This window comes from Bacillus rossius, chromosome 2 (genome assembly GCF_032445375.1).
Source record: "Bacillus rossius redtenbacheri isolate Brsri chromosome 2, Brsri_v3, whole genome shotgun sequence".
In the NCBI taxonomy this organism is placed as follows: Eukaryota; Metazoa; Arthropoda; class Insecta; order Phasmatodea; family Bacillidae; genus Bacillus; species Bacillus rossius.
This window is the reverse complement of record NC_086331.1, coordinates 1,641,145-1,665,634: the sequence shown is the minus strand read 5'-3', so window position 1 is coordinate 1,665,634 and position 24,490 is coordinate 1,641,145. Positions and strand designations below refer to the sequence as shown.

The window sequence follows — 24,490 nt, the reverse complement described above, 5'->3', positions numbered from 1 at the left end:
GATAAAATCCAGCACTGAGCCGGTTCAAAATATTTTCGGGTTATTGCACAGTACAGAAAAAAAATCAAAAAGATACTGCAGTGGTTTCGCAGTGCCTGCCGCGGTATTGAGTGACGGGACAATGCGACACCCAGTAACCCACCTCAGGTTACCCACCCTTTACTAACAAGCCAGGGACAGAGCTACTTTTATTAGGTTTCAGTAAAGTACTGGTTTTTGGTTATTCTTCGTTATGCACGAGATAATCATTCTGATTTTAACGACTTGTTGCTGACTAGTTACGTTTCAGTGACAGAGCAACAAGAGTAGTGACTAACTGAGTCAAGCATACAGTTGCAATCATGTCTCACCTAGGACTCAATCCCGGCTTCTTTGCACTGAAAGTCAGCGCGTCACCAACTAAAATACGGAGGTGCGCTTTGGGTATTGGTCGGACATTACGAAAGATTAAAATATGAAAAAAATAAATCTGAATGCTAAATAACTTTAATTTATATTTTGTTTAGGCATACGCCATTGCTAGATACCTGCAAAATTCGCGGTTTCGATGGCCTTCAGGATGGACTGCACATAATCCTGTACACTCGGGCAAAATCAATGGTTCAAATGGTCATAAGTTTACTTACGAGATATTGAGAACATTGGTAGTGACTATATATTGCAAATGGAATTTTAATTCTTAATTGAAGTTTATATCAATATTTTACCTAATTGATTTTTAATGCTAAGCAGTTCCTTGTTTTTTTTATCAAAACATTAATTCATTTTAAAGTTTGGAACCGTAAAAATTAAGATGAAATCAATAGTACATATGTTTAATTTAAATATTTATTTAAAATCGATGGTGTAACGAGTAATAAAAAAAAATACAGAAAGTGTAGCCTACTTCGCTTCGTATGGGGATAGGTGGTAGCAGTGAACGCAGGTATGAATCCAGGTTAGGACATTATTGTTTCTATTCCCATGGTTTCCCCAAATAACTGCAGGCAAACTCTCGATACAGACCATGACTGATAACTTTCATGATACCTTGTATCGTGAAGTTGTGTGTTACCGTCTCGAATGACCTGGCTGACAGTGATAAGTTAACACCAAATAAAATGAAATATATTTTACTTCCCACATGCACGCATGTACAGAAGATCAGCCAAATCAGCTGATGTCAAATGCTAAATGCAAAGACAGCAGAGAATTCGGTGGAAGGAATGTCAGAAAAGTATCATGGCTCAGACGAACACAGAGTTTACAACGACGAGTCAGTTGCCACTAAAACAGAAAATGCAGAATACAATAACTTTTGACAAACACAACTACAGACAAAGTAAACCAACGAAATTAAATTCGCTTGACTTTTGAACTAATTATTTTCACTTGCCTGTTGAAATATTCACTTAACACAAATAATTTCCGAACAACTGTAGTCTTCTAATGATAGCATATTTATGCAGTGCTGTTTTATTTTAGAGGATGTAAATTGCAATATGAGTTGTTAGTTATCACATCCAAGGCAAGGATATTTTCAGCGAGTTAACCTATTTCCCACAAAAAAAAAAAGAAGTGAAGTGTGGAAAAGAGTCTAGGAGGATACTGCCACTTTTTGAAACTAACTTTCTCCTCTGGCCATTCTACGGTACAAAGTTTCGTATCTCTCGCACACTCCTGCCGTACCCGGGCTCTTAGCTCGCACTTTCTCCCTTCCGACCCATTCCCCCACCACCACTTTCTCCCTTCCGACCCCTCCCCCACCGCCACTTTCTCCCTTCCGACCCCTCCCCCACCGCCACTTTCTCCCTTCCGACCCCTCCCCCACCGCCACTTTCTCCCTTCCGACCCCTCCCCCACCGCCACTTTCTCCCTGCCCCGTTATGTCGCGCGAACATGTGTTCTGATTGCCGCCCGTTCCCGCGATGAAACAAAAAAAAAGTTTCTTCCACAAGAAAGGCGAAGAATTGCGGAGAAGAATAGAAAAAAGGACTCTTTGTAAAAGGAATGTGAATAGCTTTGCTTCTTTATGAGTTTAGGGTATTTTTTGCTCGCCCCGTGGTTTCTGCGCGACGCGAAGCAAAGCTCTCATGCACACGTCTCCCGGTTCGGGCGGTCTCGGGACTGCGGCCGAAAACGCACGAAGTTGGCCAGCCAAGACAATACTATCGCTTGCCGATGAGATTTTCTAGATGCAAAATAAACATTAAACGCGAATACTAGCAAATTTCTTATATTTCTTGTTTTTAATTGATGTTAGTAAATAATATGAATTATTTATTTGTATTAATTCTGTAAACACTGTGATATTTTGAGAAAAATCTAACGCATTTTTGCTAGGTTTCTAGAATTTCAATAGTAGAAGTACATTAAGAATTTATCCACCTTTGCTTTGATATATAAAAAATACAGATTATTACATATAATTAATAGTTAGGTTTACGTGATCACAATGTAAATTTTTAACAGGTTATCGGTATTTTCTTTTTTTTTTCATCAGTGTTTGTCTGTTCCGACAACTGGGTGGGTTAGGAATAACTCAAAGGCGAGCCAAAGAAACATGTTTATTCATTAAATAAGTGAAACCAACTCCAATTAATAAAATACATAGGTCATCAAACTTGACTCTTCCTTTACAAAAGATTATACGTGAGACTGGCTGATTACCGGTACTTGGGCGAAACTTTAACACAATTAAAGCAAAATTAAGCATTTCCCGAACAACTATAAATCATACAATTAACTTGAAAACAATTTAAGATATTTTACCATTAAAGCATTATTTCCAAATGTTTTTGAACACTATAAAATATAAAATAATAAAAACATAAATATAAAACTGTAACAGTAGTATATAAAAGTATTTCTTGGGTCACAGTAAGTAGGTAAATATAGTATGTCGCGATGCACCGGCTCAAGGCTCGGGATCCAGGGAACCGCGGCGGCCATCTGGGGTTAAGTGTCTAACGGGCATCCATATTGGATTATGTCACTTCCGGAGGCCATATTGGATTATGTCACTTCCGGAGGCCATATTGGATTATGTCACTTCCGGAGGCCATATTGGATTATGTCACTTCCGGAGGCCATATTGGATTATGTCACTTCCGGAGGCCATATTGGATTATGTCACTTCCGGAGGCCATATTGGATTATGTCACTTCCGGAGGCCATATTGGATTCCGCCATTTTGTTTTCTAGAACATTCCCTCATTTGAATTATAACATCATGTCCACCATTTGGTTTTTCTGTATCATTATGCAATTTTGAGTTATGACATCACATCCGCCATCTTGAAAATCCGTAATTATTAATGTAAAAAATTATGAAAAATTTTAAAATTTACAAAAAAATATTTCATAAAATTTTTATTCCAAAATATGATGACAAAATTATTGAAAACCCACTCTTGCATGTTGCACTTTTGGTTAAGATTACATAATCGAATGCTCAATTCCTGTGCATTGCACTTTACATTATGATGACATCATCGAATGCCCCACTACTGCATTTTGCACTTTTAATTACTTCTGCCATCTTGAAAATATATTTGCTATCGAAAATAATTGAGAAAAAATAAAAATCCTTAATTAATTTTAATAAAAATTTACCCCATTGACTGCTGGAAACAGCCATATTGTTTTTCTTAAGTGGAGACCACCATCTTTGATTTCATCTCATGGATATCACCATTGAGTGTCTGTTCCTCAAGTTTGTCAGTGTAATTAAGGTCGAGTTTCTATTTCCTACCAGTGTTGTTATGAACCTTATAGACCAAAAATCCACCAATTTTTCAAAAATCCACAAAATATCCACAAAAAATCTTCAAAATTCACAAAATCCACAAAATCTACAGTGGTTGTTATGAACCCTGATTAATTTAAGAAAAACGGGTTTTATATTAAAATTATAAGCAGTATGCACGTAAAATCTTATGTACCGAAATAAAGTAGGACTTTTCACAATTCAAAGTAACAAAATATCTCAAGAAGAGAAAACTATACACACCAATCGAAACTACATGCAACAAATGGAAAATATTCTCAGCAAACAACCACACTATTTAATATATATATTCGCCGTCTCAGACATATCTGTGGGGGACCGTGTGATACCGTCCTCGCATATCCACTTGTCACGGCCAGCTTGTTTGTGCTCACTGTAGAGCACACGTATGGCCATGACATCCAGGTAGTCGCTGAACTCAGTGTGGTACTTTACCACACAGTAGCGGACACCCTTGGCCTTCTTTTCGACATAGTTGCCACACCTGTAGGCATACAGTTTGGCCCGCAGACCTACAAACTCGCTCATAACCTGTCCACCGCACTCATCCTTGAACTTCCCTCATGTGGAGGCTTGAATGTATTTACTGTAGTCACTCCATCACTCCATAAATGAAAAATTAAAAACGAACTCATTTTGCGAGTTTAATCATTGCGCATTACACGTCATTCTGATACTGACTCATCCCCTTCCATAGCTTCCTTATGTAGCTTCGGAACTTTCTTTTGACACCATCTTTACAGCAGCCATGTATTCATCCGCGAGCTTGTTTCAACCTGCCCACAGTACTATTTTCGAAGTTCTGCAGGAGAGGGAGGCCCATACTCATCCTGAATATCTATTAAGTTAATTTCTTGTCTGCAATACTTATTTAACAAACGCTTTTGTTCGAGGCCTGCCACATAAACATCAATTAAAAGCTTATTGACATACTTTTAGATTTCTTCGTGCGGAAATTTTCTATCGCCCCACCTGAGAACATGTAAATTCTTTGTAAGCCATTTGTTTGTGGACTTTGATTTTTCGTCTAAGTCATTCCATGCAAATGGAGGTTTGAATACACAAGTAAACGATTTTTCGTTACTGTAAGTTACAATAAGTTTTTTCACTACAATACCAAACTGGGACTGGAAGGCTTGAATGTTACAGTACATGTTCACTCGAGTCCTAAGACCTGACTGACATAATTACACTAAAATTTTAACAATTTTATCCCTCGAGTTATAGGTAGCTAAGTGATCGTGGACTATGAGGGCATAAGCTTTAGTATCTCTGGGGATATATTCAGAGACGTAATTTCAATCCTACAGTCAATTATATTTGAGTTAATACGGTCGTCTTGTGCAGAAACATCATAAACGATAAGAGGTGCAATTTTCTTGTAGTTTTCCGGGTCGAGCGTAGCAGAAGCTTTCCGGCCAAAACACGCTTGTTGAAATCTTGATTACATTTGAAACGCCATGAGGTTCAAACCTCTATTAAAATTAGCATTAAAATACAAGTATGCATATGTCTGAGAATTGAGAATCACTTTAATATTATTTATATTAACATGTTCGAAGAGAGACTTAAAGGTGGTAATTGAGGTATTTATTTCTTTTTGAAAACCTTATACGATGAGTCTAGGCCTCTCTGATACAAACGTGGATTTTACGGTCCATTTTATCCTTTGACTGGGGCCAACTGGGATATCTTTCCAACGACCATGATCTAAATGCTATTTGGATTTCTTTATCTTTTCTACAAACTTTAGCAGTCTTATTCGCTCTTGAGTTTGGACCTCCGAATGTGGCACACTAGAGTACCACTGTCAGGAAGGGGGGGGGGGGGGGCACTATCGCCGTCATGGGGCGAGCACAGGCAAGTGTGCGGGCTGAGTGGGATGCTAGCAGCATAGCCTCGAGTTTACACTCGGCCAATTTTGTGTTCAGGTGCGGCTACTAAACATGTGCGTGCGAGAAACATTTGGTGGTGATTTTTGTTGTGAATATATTATTTTTGTGTTAGTAATTTTTTCATTAATTCTTTTATTTGAACTCATCATTCAAGCTATTTACCTACAGTTGCAAAGTTATTTTACATGAAAGAGCGAGTAAAATATATCATATTTAAAAGCGTTAAATGTTATTATATGCAAATACTAAAATATCTTCTTCCGTGCAGCTTTTAAATATGAATACGCAAACACGTTCCTGCTTAGAAGAGAGAAATGTAAATATTATTCGTGAGTTAGGACTCTGAAAAATTTATGGTCCGGTGACGTCAATGGTGGAGTAAATAAATTAAAGTTTTGGAAGAAACGTTATTAAGTATCTTTTTGGGAAGTTTAATAATTGTAAATTAAATTAAATTATTGCACCTGCAAATATGACAATTAATATGATATATGATAACATATCTCTGAGTCATGAATGATTATGTATTTAACAAACATGTTGGTAACAACCATCAAAATAAAGAAAATGACGAAGGTTTTTTTTTAGAATTTTTTGTTGATTTTTTGCATTTTTTTTACATTTTTTTTGTCTATAAGGGTTACTAAAACACTGGTAGGAAATATAAACTCGATCTTACGTACACTGTCGTACTTTAGGAACCGACACTCAATGGTGATATCCATCAGATGAAATTAAGATTGTGGTCTCCTTTAACAAAAACAAGATGGCAACCTCCAGCAGATGAAGGGGTAATTTTTTGTTCAAATTTAATTAAGAATTTTTTTTCTCAAATATTTTCGATAGTAAATATATTTTTAAGATGGCAGAAGTAACTGCAACATGCAGGAGTGGGATAATCTATGATGACGTCATAACGAAAAATGCAATGCACAGGAGTTGGGCATTCTATGATGTCATCATAACAAAAAGTGCAGCATGCAGTAGTGGGGCATTCGATGACGAAGTCATCATGGTTTTAAATTAAAATTTTTATAAATACTTTTTTTATAAATTTTAATATCTTTCCCAATTTTCTACATTAATAATTACAAATTTTCAAGATGGCAGATGTGATGTCATGATTAAAAATGGCAGAATGTTCTAAAAAAATTAAATGGTGGAATCCAAATTGGCCGCTGGAAGTTGACCACCAGAAGTGACGTAATCCAAGATGGCCGCTCGGATCCCTGGGTCCGGCGCACCAGGACCTACTATAGTTACCTACTGAGGTGCCTGGTGCCTGTCCGCCCCTGGGATTGTGACGTCACTGCGGCAATACCTTTGACCTTGACCTGCAAATGTTGACAAGAATTGCCAAAAATGTCTCTAAATTTGCCTAAATTTGCCAACAATTCGCTAAAATTCTCCTAAATTTCCAGTTTTTAGGAAACAAATTCAACGAAAAAATCTCAAAAAAATTTAAAATTCATAAATTAATTTTTTTTTTCAAGTGAAAAACCTAGTAAAAGAATTAAAAATTCGAAATGGCTCAAAAGACAAAATACAAAAGACAACATGCCTTTGAAAAAACGAAAATTGTTCAGAGGCTTAATTTCTTCATCTGCAAGACTCCAATAAATGTATGAGGTCATTTAACCTCGACCATTGGGATTTCATGGCCGCCATTTTTAACTGTAAAGTCATCGTTGCAGCTTTATTTACGGCCACCTTCATGAAAATCTGTCATTATTATCGGAAAATGTTTGGAAAATATTTTAAATAAAAAAAACGTAGTTGAGTCTCACCCGGTCTGCGTGTTGCCTACCTCACAGGCGCGTCATCCGTGAGCTGAGTGTTGCAGTGTTGCCTACTCCATGGGCGTCGAGCGCCTCGCACCAAGGCATACCCAGAAGCAAATGCACACAGCAAAGAATGTAGCCTTGGGGAAGGGGGGGGGGAGTTTAGAGGCTACAACTATTGTGCAATTTTGAGTGTAAATTTCGTTGTAGATACTCTAAGCAGCTGCTATTTTTTTCTTTTATTATTATTTATATATCGAAATAAATTTTCAAATTAATATCACTGTAATGTTTTAATATATTTCTGTAATATTTTAATGTATAAAAATGTGAATTATTTTTACTTAGTAATGTGACCTTTAACAAATAATGAAGATGATTTGGACTGATTTGAGAGCACTCTATTATAAAACACCGTGTCGTGTGTCACGGTAAACTATTAGGGAAAGGCAAAGTAATAAGACGTGATATCTACCACAGCATCATTACGTGGGAACTCCAATTTCACCAGCTGAAGATTTTTTTCTTTATAATTGTTAGAAGCTTGTTCTAATATAACCTGTTAGAAAAGTTTTGTTTTAACGAACGAATAATAATAATATCAGCATGAATGACGTAACTAGTCAAGTAATCCTAATATGAATAGAAAATGGTTACGTGTTTGCTGGAAATGTGTGATTTGCATCAGACTCCTGTAGGCAAAGCGTGCGCCGGATATGTCCGCAACCCGCACTGCTCTGGTGCGGAAACTTCAGGGACTTCAGCCTACCCTGCAGGGGATTCGCTAGAGATGAATTGCATTCGGTTATAGCCTTGCCTAGAGGGCGCGTCACTTCTGTTGCTTTTGTAACGTATCTCATTGTTACCAACATCAATTTTGACGTTATAACGTCTAATAAATCGATGAACGCCGGCTGCATGCACGAAAAAGTGTCCCATTACGCACATTGTTCCGTTACGCTGTGTCCCGTTACGCTCATTGTACGCTTGCACCGCATCTATCTCTCTTCCACTCGACTGTTTATAAAGTGATGTGAAAAGTTAAAGTGGTTTTCATTGCGTATTACAATAACAATTTCGGCGATAAAGGTTAATTATTCTTGCATTTTAAAAATGTGATTACTAGTATAATTTAAAGCATTTTTTTCTTTTATTATTAAAATATAAATGATTCAATTTTATTCATAAAGTATGCAATCATTTCATCAATTTTGTTATGACGTTGTCACGTTAAACTATCGTCCGTAAACCGACTTTACAGACAACTAATTTTTTTAAATAAATATTTAGTATACAAGAGATTCTATTTGTGATGAGGTAAAACGTATTACTACTTTTATACGTCTACAAAGTTTAAGAGACACGTTTATAGTCCCGCATGAAAATCTTTAAGTTTTTATTCTGAACTATTAATGCATTGGATAACTTTACGTTAAACAGGTTTTAAATAAATAACAAGCATACTTTGTTATAAATACTTTTACTAGTCTCAATGTTTGAAGACGCAACACTTATTAAGGAACTCTTTATAAGGTTTCCGTAGGTTTACAAGTTAAAATATAAAAATAATTATAAAAAGTTACCCTGGACATAAATTTTTAGTTTTAAAAATTTAAGATTTACTTAAATGTAATACAAACTTTATATATTATTCTTTAATTATATAGTGCATAATAGATCAAAAGGATGTTATCCGACGATTTAATACTATTCAGTGATTTGATTTTTCGTTAAAATCAAATATTCATTAACTTAGGTGTAGATGACAATCAGTTTTCCTCTGAACACGGCAGATCGTCGGAACACAAGTGATGTCAGAGGATTGACCGCCCACTGGCGTTCAGAGAAAACACTGCTTTTCAAGTAATGCAGTGTCAAAAAACAAACAGAGACACAAAAAATCCGTTATAGTAGTTAACGGTTAAATAACAATGGTTGACATGGCGAAAATCACAGGAGTAAATAATTTGTCGGGTCACACTAACACAAATCAGTTAAAGAAATAAAACCGAAGACCAGAAACTATCAAACTGTGGCAAACGAAAAGGCGCTGAAGGCGAAGGACCGACTGTGGATGGAGCGGTACGCGGAACAGCAGAGCGAAGCACAAGTGTGACAGCCAAGTCCAGAAAGGACACTGCAAGGCTTGCAAGCACGAGTGACGGGTAGCACGGTGCTTGCAGCAAGCACAGAGCTGGAGTAGCGGCGTGGGTCGAGACAGCATGCATGCTTGGAGTCGCTCTGGCGTCACGTGGGCATGGCGACCGATGCCCCAACTGGTTCAACAGAGAAACTTGGCTAAAACTTTTAGTTACAATAACTTGAAGGAGTGAAAATGTATAAAAAAAATTAATTATAAATCCAAATAAAATGAAAATTCAATAATATAAAATTAGAAATTTTAAAAGTGCCTTAAAGTACTTACAATAGCTCAGTGTCAAATATCGTCAAGGCCTTAAAATAAATTTAAAAAATGGTAGGTAAGCTCGTTTTCTCATCACAAGCAACAAATGTTGAAGCATGCCTTCCGTGTAGCTGTCACAAACCTATCAACACCAAGTATAACGTGGGCAAGCCGGGAAGTTGGCAGTGGGTTTGAGCACGGCCAGTGAAATATCAAATGCTTACCGACACATAAAACCCATCTCTCGAGCCAAGAATATATTGTAATAAACGCATGCAAGTAATTATAAGTATTCCACCTTTTGATCGTCGATTTTTTCCTAAACTCTGCAGACACATCTTCACATACACATATAGGTACATACACCTTCACAAACCTAACCTACACCCACTTACACACACATATATACTGCAATTTTCTGGGTTGAGAAAATTTAAAAAAAAAAAAAAAAACATCCAAACGAAGCAAACATGGGTAAAAAGAAAATCAAGCCTAATTTCTCTTCATAACCTATTGTGTAAAAATCAGCATGTTAAATTACGATCCAGTAATTACAGCCAGCAGTTGCACTTCGTAATAAAAAAAATTAATCCAGTGGTACCCTTGTATGATTTACGTTTCTACAGAACAAAACAAAACGCTCAAACGTTAATTAAGGCAATATTTCATGTAGAAGTCTTAATTACACGACGTGTCGCTAATTAAAGAACTTTTATTACGAGGAGAGAAAGAAAACAACTCCATAGTAAATAATAAGGTAGAGGTGACGGAGTTTAATTAAAAATTATCACGGTCTATTCCACAGATAGTCCAGTTTGTAGTGAACTAACTAAAATCTTTAACTCTATAATAATTACTTTAAGTAGTTTTTTACTCCGTGACATATTTTCCTTTCTTTTCGCAGTTTTTTTCATAGCAGTTATTTTAACATATATTAATTATTTGTTTATGTTAGATTTGTTGGAGGTGGGAAAGCATGAGCACTGTTTATGTAAAATGGGGAAGCGCAAATACGGTGCAATGTGAAGAAAAAAAGAGATCTTTATATCTATAATTTATAAAAAATTTAGCTTTTAGTATTATTTATATAGAAGTTATCTTTCTACGATAGTAAAACATTTAAAAAATAATTTTTCGTGCCTTGATTGCATTTAACATACAACTAGCTTGAGGAAATTTGTGAGAAATAAATGACAAACAAAATAACGGACATTCTGTCTTATGTATTGTGTTTTGTCCAGACGAGCGTAGAACTCCAAGCCATTGGCCGTGTTACTGGAAGTAAGGACATGTGTAGCGTGGGTAAGTACAGGTTATGAATGATTTATCATTTTTGTATGAAACACGAAGACATCTTATTTCCTCACCCGCGGTTGCTGAGTTCAACTAGTGAACAACACATCGCAGCTTTAAAACTATAACAGTTTGTATTCACAGTCTGAAATTACATTTAATTATTGGTGTTTCAATACCAAATCGTTAATTTGGTTATGGTGCGAAAAATTAAATCAAAAGCATCATTACATCATGTAAGTATGCAAACTAATGCATAATTTTTCTAACCTAATTGTTCTTTGACACACTACTCGGCAGTCAGAATGCAACACCATGCATATTCTTGCACATTTATACAAAAGCATTCATAAAACATGCTCGTTTGGATGAAAAACAGTTCTTAAGCATAAGCTATTGGAAGCAAGATATAAGATGTTTCAATTTTTATATCACGCAAGGAGATTTTTTTCCTGCTGCTAACACTCACTTTAAAACTGAATAATTGATTTCATGACATGTTTCTGCGGAAACAAAAGTATAACTGCAATTTGCCTTCAAGAAAACAGTATGCATTTAACCTCTTGAATAACTTCTTACTGTTCATTAATTATGAGTAAAAGTCACTGGTTGAGGGCAACATCACTCATTGCATACCTCTAGGGCCTCGTGCTTTTCCACGCATAGCCACGAGTAGGAGGCCTCCAGTAAGTTGCATAGTCTACCTTAAGTACATTCTTTCTCACCTGGACACTTTCCGAATCACCCTATTAAACAACGCACCAATAACCGCACATATCTACGCTCAAACAGTTTGGTTGAAATTTGTGGAACTCGGTCCTTAGACTTAATGATTTTTAGAATAGTTTATTTGTTTTATTGCAATAGACTTAATTCCATTTTTTCACTTATTGTACATCAGAGTATGTAAATTTTAAAAAAGCAGGTCACAGAGTCTTAAGGCGATGAGACTTTAAAAATGATGATGATGGCTAAGGATTGATAATTAATGATTGGGGATTTATGAATGATGGATGATAAATGATGCTTGGTGTTTGAAAATGATTGGGTATTGATTTATTATGGATAATTGATTGAAGATGATTGTGGATAAGTAACTGAATATGGATAAATAATGAATGATTAATTATAAATGATGATTGGTGCTGTTTAAAGATGACTGGTGATTGAAGATGACTGACTGATGGATGGTTGATTGATGACGACGACGATGAATGATGATTGATAATTAATTGATGGATGTTGATTGAATTTGATTGTTGATTGTAATTGATAAATAATTAATGGATGGATGAGTAATTGATGATGCTGAAGATGCTGAAGATGATGATGAAGGGTTGATAGGTGTGGAGTCTGCAATGCATTCCAGCCCATCTCTACATATGCCATGGTGTCCTGAGGTGGTCCAGGCGAAATGACATGCGGTGGTTTACCGTTGCTTTCCGCGGCTCGGAGAGGAAGGGACATCACAACACCCGGTCATCAACTCTAGAAAGAAAATTCCCCACAGTTGAAATATTCCTGACCTGGCCAATAATCAAACTCGGTACCTTTAACCCACCAGTAAGGAGTTGTGTCCACTGTGCCAACTGGTCTGAACCACTTATGTACCAACTTTGTGGTCATAAATTTGACCAGTGTGGCAATCAGCCAAGCATTTAATTGCTTACGATTTGCATCTTTAGCATATCATAATTTGTCCAAGTGGTAACAACTGAAGAGAAGCTAATATCCGTTGAAACAGAGTGTGACGATTAAACAGTTCCGAGCATATCCAAATTTCGCTGCTCGCTCGTGCAACTTACACCTGGCTATAATTATTCTTTTTGCGATGTTAGAGACTTTAAGTTGTCTGTGACATAACCTTACCAACCTTTCATTCCAGTTATGATCACTCAGACTTGAGAAACCCCCCCCCCCCCCCATCCCGGGCAAGAGATAGTTTATGTGATAAACTTATTTATGTAATGCACTTTACTTAACACACATTTTGCGTTTAAAAAATCTTTACCTGAAGGTACATATTTACATGTTTGTATAAATATACGCACATCAGAAGATGCTCGAATGCGGATTATTAGGGTGCCAGAATTTTTTTTATTGAATTGTATGATTCTCAATTGAAGCAGTGCAGTGTTTAATCAATGCGCTCATATTAATTTGCACCAGGGTTCACAAAAAATTGTTCCCACTTTGCTCTTTGGTATTTAAATTATGTAAAACATATGCTACACAAATAACACTTCGTTACTCCCCTTTTATGTGTTAATCAACATTAATATACAAAATCTTATTAACAATTAGTAGAGACCTGAAAAATTCGCGGATTCATTTCGTGATATGCTACAATTCAAATAATTATACCTTAGCGCTGCTTCTACCACTGGTTCACTATTAATCTAGATTAATGAGGGCCAGTTAGAGACACTCGCTCAAAGAAGTGTCGAATCACAGACACTCAGTCGAGACGACTCACAAGTCAGCAGCCAATGAACAGGTGGCATTTGCCCGAGTGTGTAGAGTGTAGTAGAGTCTATCCTGGAGGTCATTGAACCCGCGAATTTTGCAGGTCTCTAACAATTAGGCTTGAACCTTTCTTAGTCCTGGACTAAGTTTTTTGTGTCAAAACAAATTCGTCCGAGTGTTCAAAAATGAAAGTAACATTTATTATTGATTGCTTATTGGTACAAAGGAATCAGTTGAAAACCAACAAGTAAAAAGCGTAAATGTAAAAATAAAGGGTTGGCAACATATGTGGGATAGTATAGGCCTACATGTAAACAGAAAATTTATTAATGCTGCGAACAATGGTTATTTTTGTTGAAAATATGTGGAAAATCAAATCGCACAGACTATTGTTGTTTCTGCTTTAACAGTATTTTTTATGCATGCCCACGAGGGATCACCACATGATGAACCAAAAAACGTAAAATTGAATTTTTTTGACTACGGTAGTTTTTGCTAAAAGCTCTTCAATTGTTTTGCCTGCGTGGTGCGTGTACAAGTTTATTTGAAGGCGTGTCAGCTTCATTTGCGGCAGTTGTGGTCGTGACGCAGGGACTAGAGTCTAATCACGCCAGTGCAAACGCCTGCTAAGAATACTGAGTGTATGCTCTGGCGACCAGTATTCCCTTCATATTTATGATGTCTAGCATGGGGGGGGGGGGGGGGGGGGGGAAGGGAAGTACTGGTAATTTTTGAAATAATTTTTGACCTAACAACGCGAATGTTTACAAATAGGTAACTTGTCAGTTTTATAATAAAACAAAACTTTTAAAACTAAGATAATCTTGATAAAAACAATAACCAAGAAAATGAAAAAAAAAATCACAAATACTATACATAATAAATTACTAGTAGGTTTATAAATCGTACATAAGATACTGAACATGATTTCGAATTGTAAAACATTAAGAACTGGATTAAAAAAATACATTATTACAAACAAGGCACTATAAAACATGCAAATGAATTATTCATAATATAAATGGGTGACAGGCTGTCAAAACGGATAGTTGTGTGTAAAGAACGCATGGCCTGTAATGTACACGTATAGTACCAACGTTTTAAATTTATTTCATGTTATACATTTTGCGCGCAGGATAGGCAACGTTGGTAGAAAATCATGAGTTTCGCTTCGCATTTAATAACGCATTTGTGTAAGGCGCTGTCAAACAAATTTGTCCCACTTGATACTGTTTTAATTTAATTCTTCGTACTATAAGTACACGCATATCTCGAAAATTTCAAAACCATTTTAATACCAGGTCGCGATATTGGCTGGCATATGGTGCTTGTTTATCGCTTCATGCTCACATACCGCCGAGGTTCTGCTACGTCTTAAGAGTGGTCTGTCTTGTAAGCACTACTTCCTCATTGCACCCTACATGCATCGAAATTTATGAGTTTTATATCAAATATCTGTATTAATTTAGGCTTTTGTTTTAGGTCAACAGTAAAGACAGACACAACTGAGCCATTGCGTTTTCCGTTAATTCTTAGATGATAATGTTTTAAATTTCTCGTAAATTGTAACTTTTTATTAACAATTTACCAATTTTATGCTGTTTAGGTGATTTAGGATTACTTAAAGACATTTCCAGCACTTATTTGTTTTTATAGCATTTCTGTTCAGTTCCAAAAATCTCACACTATGTTGATTTAATATATAAATTTAAACAGCACACACTTCTCACGTCTCTAAATACATTTTTTCCAATGAAAGTAAAAACCAAAATATAAATAAAAAAAATTTCATCTAACTTTCAAACGAATGGAACTTACGTTTTATCTACAACGAAAATAAAAAAAAGCTAAATCGTAAGACGATCGTTCTCTGTAAGTGTGTTTGAAATAAAAGAAAATATTTTTAAAAATAAAAATAAATTTGAATGGTCGTAAATACATAAAAATAAAAGTGTTTAAAAATTATTTCAAGGGAGACAGAGTACAGCAAGAAATAAGTTTTTACTAAAATGTAAGTAATTTTTCCCTAGAGAATGTAGTCAATAGCCACCTACGCTGGCCACGTGATGTTCACTAGCTGCCGGCGAGTGCTCCAGTAGTGGCGAGTCGCGAGGAGTTGTGTTCAGCGGGGCGTGGGCTAGAGTGGTCCGCCCCGAGCTGATTGCGAGTCTGAGACGGGATGGTGAGCCACCGGCCAGCAAGAGGAAGGCGGATTGACGCAAATCCTCCAAGTCGCTCCTCCTCTGAACACATTCCTTCCGCCTTCCCCCACGCACCAGACTCCTGCTCAAATAACCGCAGCAATGTCGGTGCTTCGTCGGCGACAGATGAGCTTTTCCTTTTACATTCGGAAACTAAGAAAAAGAAAAAAAAGTTTACGTTAACTTTTACCTTAAATATGTCGAATATTAAATAACATTTGTGTAGCGATTTATAAATTGAGAACGTTATTTCTGCACTATATTGCTCAAGTTATACAGAATGTCCACAGTGAAAAGCCCTGATTTCGTTATGTTCTCAAGAGAAAGAAAATTGATTTTGAATAATTTTTGACTAAAGGATTCGAACGACACTTATTTTTTTGAAAGGAATAATCAGTGGAAACGTAGATATCTGGTCTTCAATTTCTGTCTAGGTCCTGGGCAACATATTCGAAGTGACCACAATCTCAGTAGTATACAATAGGGCATCCGGATCCAGGGTTCAAGGCTGAGGTGTGTAGGTACCGACCGCCATCTTGGATTGTGACGTCATGGCGGCCATCTTGGACTCAAAATTCCTTAAACATGACATAAAGTTCTAAAAATTTCCCTATTTCGAAGGAAAAATTCATGTATTGAGGGAAAATTGTTCCTTATTATTACTCAAAAATTCAAAAAATTCGGAATTCGAAAAACCACAACATTTTTGCCTTAGAAAGAACCAAAATTCCCCAAGATGGCTTAAGGTCTTCGACGACAAGCCGCCCCTAAGCCACCGAGATCACGACCTTGACCTTGACCATGACCATGAACTTGAGATCTTTAATTTTTGACCAAAAAAATCGAAAGAAATATAAAAAAAACTGCTTTCTTCACATGTTTAGTTACTTAATAGATTTATGTCCTCGATTCGATTCCCGGCAAGAGTAAACATATAATTTATTAAAAATATACTAAAAAATTCTTAATAAAAATTTAAAAAGGTAATAAAATTTGTTACCACACACCCACCATTTTTAATTAAAGAAACATTGCAATTTTCGTTACATCCGCCATCTTAAAAATCCGTAATTTTTATGCTATAAATTTGGAAAAAAATAAAAATTAATAAAACATTTAACTAATCAAATTTTAATTAAATATTATTTAAAAAAATTCTACATTTCTTTACTGTCACTATGTTTGGTTCTAAAAATGTTCCACTTTTCATTATGCCCACCATCTTGGATGTGTATGATGTCATCGTTGCATGATAGTTACGGTCACCATCTTGGATTATATATTGCTGCAATTTTCGTAACGACCGCCATTGTGAAAATCAGTATTTTTTAATGCTAGAACATCGGGGAAAATTTTAAAATTTATAAAAATTATGAATAAAAATGTAAATAAAGACACTCCGACATCTTGGACTATGATGTCACGAATGCCATCTTGAAAATCCCTAATTTTTTAACTAGAAAATTGGGAAAGAATATAAATTTTATAATAATTATTAAGAAGATTTTAAGAAAATTATAATAAAACATGCACACATCATCACCTTAAGACTGGATCTTGTGCTGCATTGCTTTACTGGGAAAACATGACATATTGTATCGCAGGATGGAGTTCAAACAGATCCAGAGAAGATATGGTCAGTTAAGGAGTGGCCTCAACCCAAGAATAAGCATTATATAAGGAGTTTCTTTGGACTCTGTGTCTACTATAGCCGTTTGTACCTGGTTCTCAGCAGTCGCAAAACCACTGGACCAGCTGACCGAGGACAAGAGACAGTTTATATGGACTTTAGCATGTGAAGCTGCCTTTCAAGACCTCGAGAAATCCCTGTGTACTAGCCCCATACTTGCTTACCCCCATCAACATGGAGAGTATATCCTTGACACAGATGCAAGCTAAGATGAGTTGGTTGCTGCACTTTCCCAGGTTCAAGGTGGAAATGAACTAGTAATAGCTTACTACAACAAAGTTTTGTATAAGGCTGAATGCAACAATTGTGTCACAATAAGAGAACTCCTGGCTGAATTGAAGTCTCTGCAACATTTCCACAAATATTTATATGGGAGAAAATTCCTTTTACGCACTGACCATGCTGCACTTAAGTAGCTACTACAGTCCAAGAATCCAGAAGGACAATTTGCTAGATGGATTGAACAGATACAGCAATATGATTGTCGGATAGAACACAGGAAAGGCCGAATTCACAGCAATGCCGATGCCCTCTCCTGAAGATCTTGCAAGGTAGACTGCAACAATTGCAATAGGGCGGAGAAAAGCGAGGGGATCGAAGATGTTTGGCTAAAAACGATAACTAACGGAGAGGATAAATGGAAGAATGCCAGCTTTCAAGCAGCGCAGCGACAAGATTCTGCTCTGGCACCTATTATAAGTTGGCTAGAGAATGTTTTTGGTCATCCAACATGGCATGAGTTCTACAGTGACTGAAAGGCTGTGAAAGCTTACTGAGCAAAGGGTGATTCATTGAGGAATATGAATGGACTGCTAAGGAGGGCATGGGAGAGTCCAAACGGAAAAGTAGTTACCACCCAACTACTCCTTCCAAAGAGTCTAGTGGCAGAGGTGTTGAAATAAATCCATTATGGTACCTCTGGTGGTCATCTAGGGGTGAACAAAACTCTAGCCAAGATCCATCAATGCTACTATTGGTTGAGGTGTCGCCAGGATGTGAAGGCTTGGTGTAGACGATGCGAAATATGCTCGGCTAGAAAAGGGCTAAAACACCAGAGTTGTGGGAAAATGATGGCCTACAATGTGAGATCCCCCTTTGAGAGGATATCAGTCGACATCGTTGGACCATTTCCCAAGACTAAAGATTATTTTGGTAGAAATGGATTACCTCAGCCAGAGGCTTATGTACTTCCTAACCAAGAAGCCACTATCATTGTGGATGCACTAGTCAACAACTTCATTTGGAGTTTTGGGTACCAATAGAGCACCACTCAGACCAAGACCGCAATTTCGAGTAGACAGTGTTTCAGGAGGTGTGTCGGTTGCTGGGAATAAATAAAACTAGGACTACGGCCCAGCATCCTTAGTCCGATGGCATGTTGAAGAAGTTGCACAGAACTCTTGAGGAACACGTTGCCAAGGTTGTGGCTTACCATCAACAGTATTGGGATCAACATATCCAGTTATTCCTTATGGCATATAAGGATGTCATCCATGACTACACTGGACGGACCCCTGCTATTATTGTGATTGAACAGGAGTTAAGGCTCCCTTATGTCATCAAGTTAGTCCATCCTCGCCAAGAGCAGACCAGCACAACTGACTATGTCAATCGTCTGGAGGAGCGTATGGAATTCATACACGTTCAAGCTTGTAATAACCTCCGAGTAGTGACAAACCGAATGAAGATGAGGTATGACCTGAAGGATAACTCGACTGGTTATTAGGATGGAAATTTTATGTGGCTGTACAACCCACAGCAAAGGAATTGCAAGTGCCCTAAGCTTCAAGTGTCATGGGAAGGCCCATATAAAGTGTTGAAATGGCTAAATGTTGTGGTCTATCGCATCCAGAGGAGAAAGAGTGGACGAATTAAAGTGGTACATTTGGACTGATTGAAGTAATATGCCGAAAGAGATGTGTTACCTGTTCGGGAGGGGCAGTGTTTAAAATTCGAGAGCCATGGTTACGATGCGCGCCAGTTACCTGAGCATGTCCACTGATGTCATATGCATACCTTCGGATATTATAGCAGCCCGGCCTCGCCACCCCCTGCCTCCACGCCCTCCTTCTCAGTGTTTATTTATATCCCTTAACGACTTGGAAATTGCAAAAGAAACTGAATGGAGTGGCGTGAATAAGCGCCACTGTTCTGGATACTTCGAACATCGATTCGGCCCAGGATGACGCGACACTTCACAGACCCTCCAGTGTGTTCCAGAAAGATAGCCAATGGGTATAAAAGTGGCGGCGCCGGCCTCGGCGGCAGTTCCAACAGGCTAGTTGAGTGAAGTGTGAGTTCAGCGAACGGCACAGTCGCTGAGCGACGGGAACATACGTGTGTGACTGAGTGGCGCGAGACTGTGTGTGTGGACAGGCGCGAGGTGAGGGCGAACCACTGTGGGCCTAGTTCCAGTGAGGAGTGCGAACTGTGGACTGGACAGGTAATCAATGATTTGTGAACAGACATTAAGTTTGGTGCATTAATTAGTAATGTAAATATTAGTTGCAAATAAAACTGTGTAAAATTAATTGGGCTTTCCTTACGAACCCGTTTTCCCGAATCGTAACAATATTTTATTTACAACATTTAAACTACTTACTGATATAATTTTTTTAACAGCTGTTTTCAACATACTTCAAATATTTTAGAATAATTTTAGAGTTATTTTAAAATACTGTTACAAATTTTTCTTACACCAATGGATGGATACTTGTAACTTTTCATCAGATTATTAAGCTTTGTTTAAAAGAGGATTTGTAAAGTTTCAGTGTGTTCAGAAAACATTTTAACTCAATATGTTTTGATTTCAGATGTTCGATGGTAGAAGAGAAGCGACAAATAATTCCAGACTCGCGTGTTCTCGCTGAATTCTAAACTTCCTAAGTGGAAGGCCGTCCCATAAATAAGTGACCATGCACTTGTTCTCAGCAGAAACAGCGAGGATCCGCCACCTCACGGCCAAACTCAATAAGGTGTGGTCTTGGGCAAGCAGAGTACTGACAACTTCTGAGCTCGCTCCGTGAGAGCTCACACTTTGTCAGTTGAACCACGCTGACATAATGCTTGGGAGGACAGGAATGATTGTTTTTTGGTTGACTTTACTTTTGACACATGAAAGAAGTCTCGCATTGTGCCCTGGTATGTGCATTTGTGACGATGAATCGCTGAAATCGTCTTGCCAAGATGCTGGTTTGGACGTTGTTCCGATTCAGCTAAACCCTAATCTTAAAGTGATTAATCTAAGAGGCAACAAAATCACGAGTGTACGTGATACAATATGTATTTATACCAACTTAAGAATTTTGGATATTTCTCAAAACAAAATAACTACTCTCGGGTCTCAGAATTTTGAACTTCATGCCGAACTAATGATCCTTAACATAAGTAATAACCAAATTACTGTTTTAGAAAGGAAAACATTTGGAGGACTGATATCTCTGAGGACTTTAGACATAAGCAACAATTTTTTGGACAACATTGAAGGAAGTATTTTTCTGGAACTAACGAATTTGGAGCATTTGAATTTGTCCAAAAATCATATAACTGTAATAGGGAAAGGGGTTTTTGACAATTTAAAGTCTCTCCGAACGCTTCAACTGGATGGCAACCAACTTCTTGATGTGCCGACGCACGTCCTTCGAAATTTACAGTTACTGCAGGTGCTAGCATTAGATGACAATTTAATAGAGGTTGTAAGTGAGGACTCCTTTCCACTCCTTCGAGATTTGAAAGTTCTTACTCTGGAATCTAATGTTATTTCTGATATACACTTGACAGCTTTTGACAATGTGAAAATGTTGGAGTTTCTTGACTTGGGTAATAACAATATTTCTCTAGTTCCAACTGCACAGTTATCAAAGCTAACGGAACTACGAGAGTTGCGTGTATGTGGAAATGAATTCAGTATCATTGGACCTGTTGCGTTTCAAAATCTTGTTGACCTGAGGTCGCTATGGATTTGTCAACTGTTGCATCTGAAACATGTAGATGTTAGGGCTTTTGTTGATAACATAAAGCTCGAGACACTGATAATGGATGGAAACATTAACTTGGAGACTTTGCCCATCAGACTCTTCCATAGCAACCCCCTCTTGACTCACTTGTCTGTACGGGGCACTTCATTGACATCATTAGATGCTTCACATTTTCCATTGGATCAACTCCATTATTTATACCTTGGCGGCAACTCTCTTCGCTGCAACTGTTCGATGCTTTGGTTGTGGCTTCTAGCAAGAAAGCAGCGTGGCATTATGTCAAATAATTTTACGGCAATCTCCACTGTCATACCAGACAATATGCCTCGCCTCGATATTGATGAATTGCAGTGTCAAAATTTAAATACTGGCGAGAAAACTCTTTTGGTGGATGTCCCAGAATCAGTAGTAATATGTGAGGCCACTTGGCTCATTGTATTGCTAGTAACCACAGGTGTCGTGATTTCTCTGTTGAGCATTTCTTGCACAGTTATGTTTTCTTTGGGATGTGGAAAGTGGTGCAAGAAGAGGGAGAAAGAGCCTGAAGAAACAGAGACCGAAATTCCTACGCGTAGTTTGCACAACACTACTGCCACTCACCATCACAACCACAGTCTTTACAACAATCGTCGTCAAACTGGAAAGCTCTTAAGATTTGTGCCGAAACGGCCCGATATGGAAGGCATGGATGAGATAGTTTTGAAGCATAGCAAATGTGTTGACCGTGATTTCCACATTCAAGGTCCATTGGCCAATTGGGAAACTTTTCCAGGAGAAAACAGAGTGCATGACCACAGGCGACCACAAATGTACACCCCCCACTATAACGCTGACGCGAGAATAAAGAAACCAGCACACATAGTTTATGTGTGAATTTAACATTTATTTGTTTTATGGGGAAACTGAACTAAAAATAAGTTTTTTAACTAATAAACTGACATATCTGAAGACTGAACTAATTGAAACCAATTTATAAAAAAAAACCTCATAAAGCCAATCTGTACCTATACAAGTTTAAACGCCACGACTAAGTTAACAAAATTATATAATTTTTTGGTTGGGTTTAATGAACCCGTGGGTTCTAGGAGTTTGGTTATAACAGATGTTTCATAAAATATAACTTTGGATTTGTCAACTGAGGCACCTAAATGTGTGCGTATAAAGACTTTTGTTGATGACATAAGCTTGAGACTGTGATAAATGAGAGCAGCATTATTCTAGAGATTTTTCCCATTACAATAAATTGTAGTAATCCTTATTTTGACTATTTTAGCCAATAAATTTAATTGAAATTTAAAAAAGGAGCTTTTATTTGATAAAGTAAATTTCTTTATAAAAAAATTTACTTTGAGATGATAAGAAATTTTGTTTGAAAATAATTATTTAACGATATGATGTGTTTAATATTTAAAATAATTTTAAATGGTTTTCAATTTAAAAATCACGAATATCATGAATGCCAGTTTTTTTTTCAATTTCGTTTATAAACCTAATGTATTATTTACAGTTACTGCCATATTAAAGTGATTGCAGTAATTTATTTTTCATTAACATAGCAAACATGCTTGATGTAAAAATATAAGTTATAAGTTTTAGTGCTTGTTTTAGGCATATAACATTTTTGAAGTGGTCTTAGTTATTTTACAACTATTTTGCATCAAAAAATTAGTTATAACATGAATATTTTCTGTGTGTGTTTATCACTCAATTATTAGGATGAATTTTGAATAAACTGCAATGAGAAAGATATGCGCTTATGTAAAAGCCTTTACATTGAATAAGCCTTATTTTCGAACGTGCTTTGTAAACGAGTATGTTATGGATAAAGTTATTTTTTAAGAGTGTTGTGGAATTTTCGAAGAGTGATCTAGGCCTACGGAAGATAATAATATTTCCTCCTAAGTAAGGGATGCATTCCTTAATTTTATTGGTCTTGCAATATTTCCTCCTGTTTGTAGATATTTTAATATCTGGTTTCCCAATGCTTTTCAGAGCAAAAAAAAAAGTTGGAATGCATAATTCTCTATAGTATTACTTGTAATATTTTAATAAAAAATATACTTTTAAATATGGCAAACGCGATTTCAATAATTTTTAAAACATGCGTTCAGTTTCTATGTAATAATAAAATAACTTCCCGGATTTAATATTTAAAACAAATTTTCTGTATTTCTCAAAAATTACGGAAATAATTCAGAAAAATTTAAAAATAAGTAAAATGCATTTTGGAACAAAAAATTTAACTATGCTGACCTTATTGAAGTTATATTTTACATAATAAGAACGATTCTCAACAATCGTACAGCTTTGAAGCCTAGTTGTAATAATTCTCCCTGTTATCAATTTTAAAACATAATAAAATAGAATAATTATTTATAAAAAGTATTTGTAGTGTTATACGTGAAAGTGTATTGTTGTAAAACCTTTAATTTAAATTTTTATTAATTTTGTATATGATTACAACTGAAGCGTATTGCATATGTTCTAAATTGTAAAATATGAGCACAAATGTGCTGTGAATATTTATATGTGCTGTTTATTATTTGTGGAACATCACTGAAGAACTCAGTGATCTTAATTGTAAAATGTTATTTCTGTAAATTGTATTATGTAGCATAAAACAAAACCAGAAAGTAAAAATAACTTTGTTTATGAATATAGTTATTACTATTTATGCCCTCATGTAGTATTTCCTTGTTGTTGCTAACTTCATTTCATCAAGTTGTCATGTATTTGATAAAAAATACAAATATCAATTTTAAAACTTAAAAGTTATTTAATGGAATATTGTGTGAAAAAAATATGTGTTATGTTATAAGGTAGATATTTTGTTTCATACGTTATTAAACGTCGCTTAAAAAAGATCTTTTTTATTTAAATATATTTATATTAATAAAAATTAGGAAGAAAAATATTTGCAGGACTCTTGCAAGTGGAAAACTGAGATGAAATGCAAAATTAAATTATTTATATTTTCTGACGCAAGTCAAGATTCCTAACTATTGAAAACCAAT

The 24,490-nt window shown here is 36.3% G+C and overlaps 1 protein-coding gene across 1 annotated transcript in view; it reads left to right on the top strand.

The window, feature by feature from the left end:
* LOC134529023 (leucine-rich repeat neuronal protein 3-like) overlaps window positions 1–22,466 on the top strand; it is a 275,127-nt gene extending 252,661 nt beyond the window's left edge. Inside the window, exon 5 of the mRNA XM_063362701.1 lies at window positions 20,313–22,466. Coding sequence (XP_063218771.1) covers window positions 20,562–22,349 — 1,788 coding nt within the window. The 5' untranslated portion in view covers window positions 20,313–20,561 and the 3' untranslated portion in view covers window positions 22,350–22,466. The remainder of the gene's footprint in view (window positions 1–20,312) is intronic.
* Window positions 22,467–24,490: the final 2,024 nt, after the last annotated feature.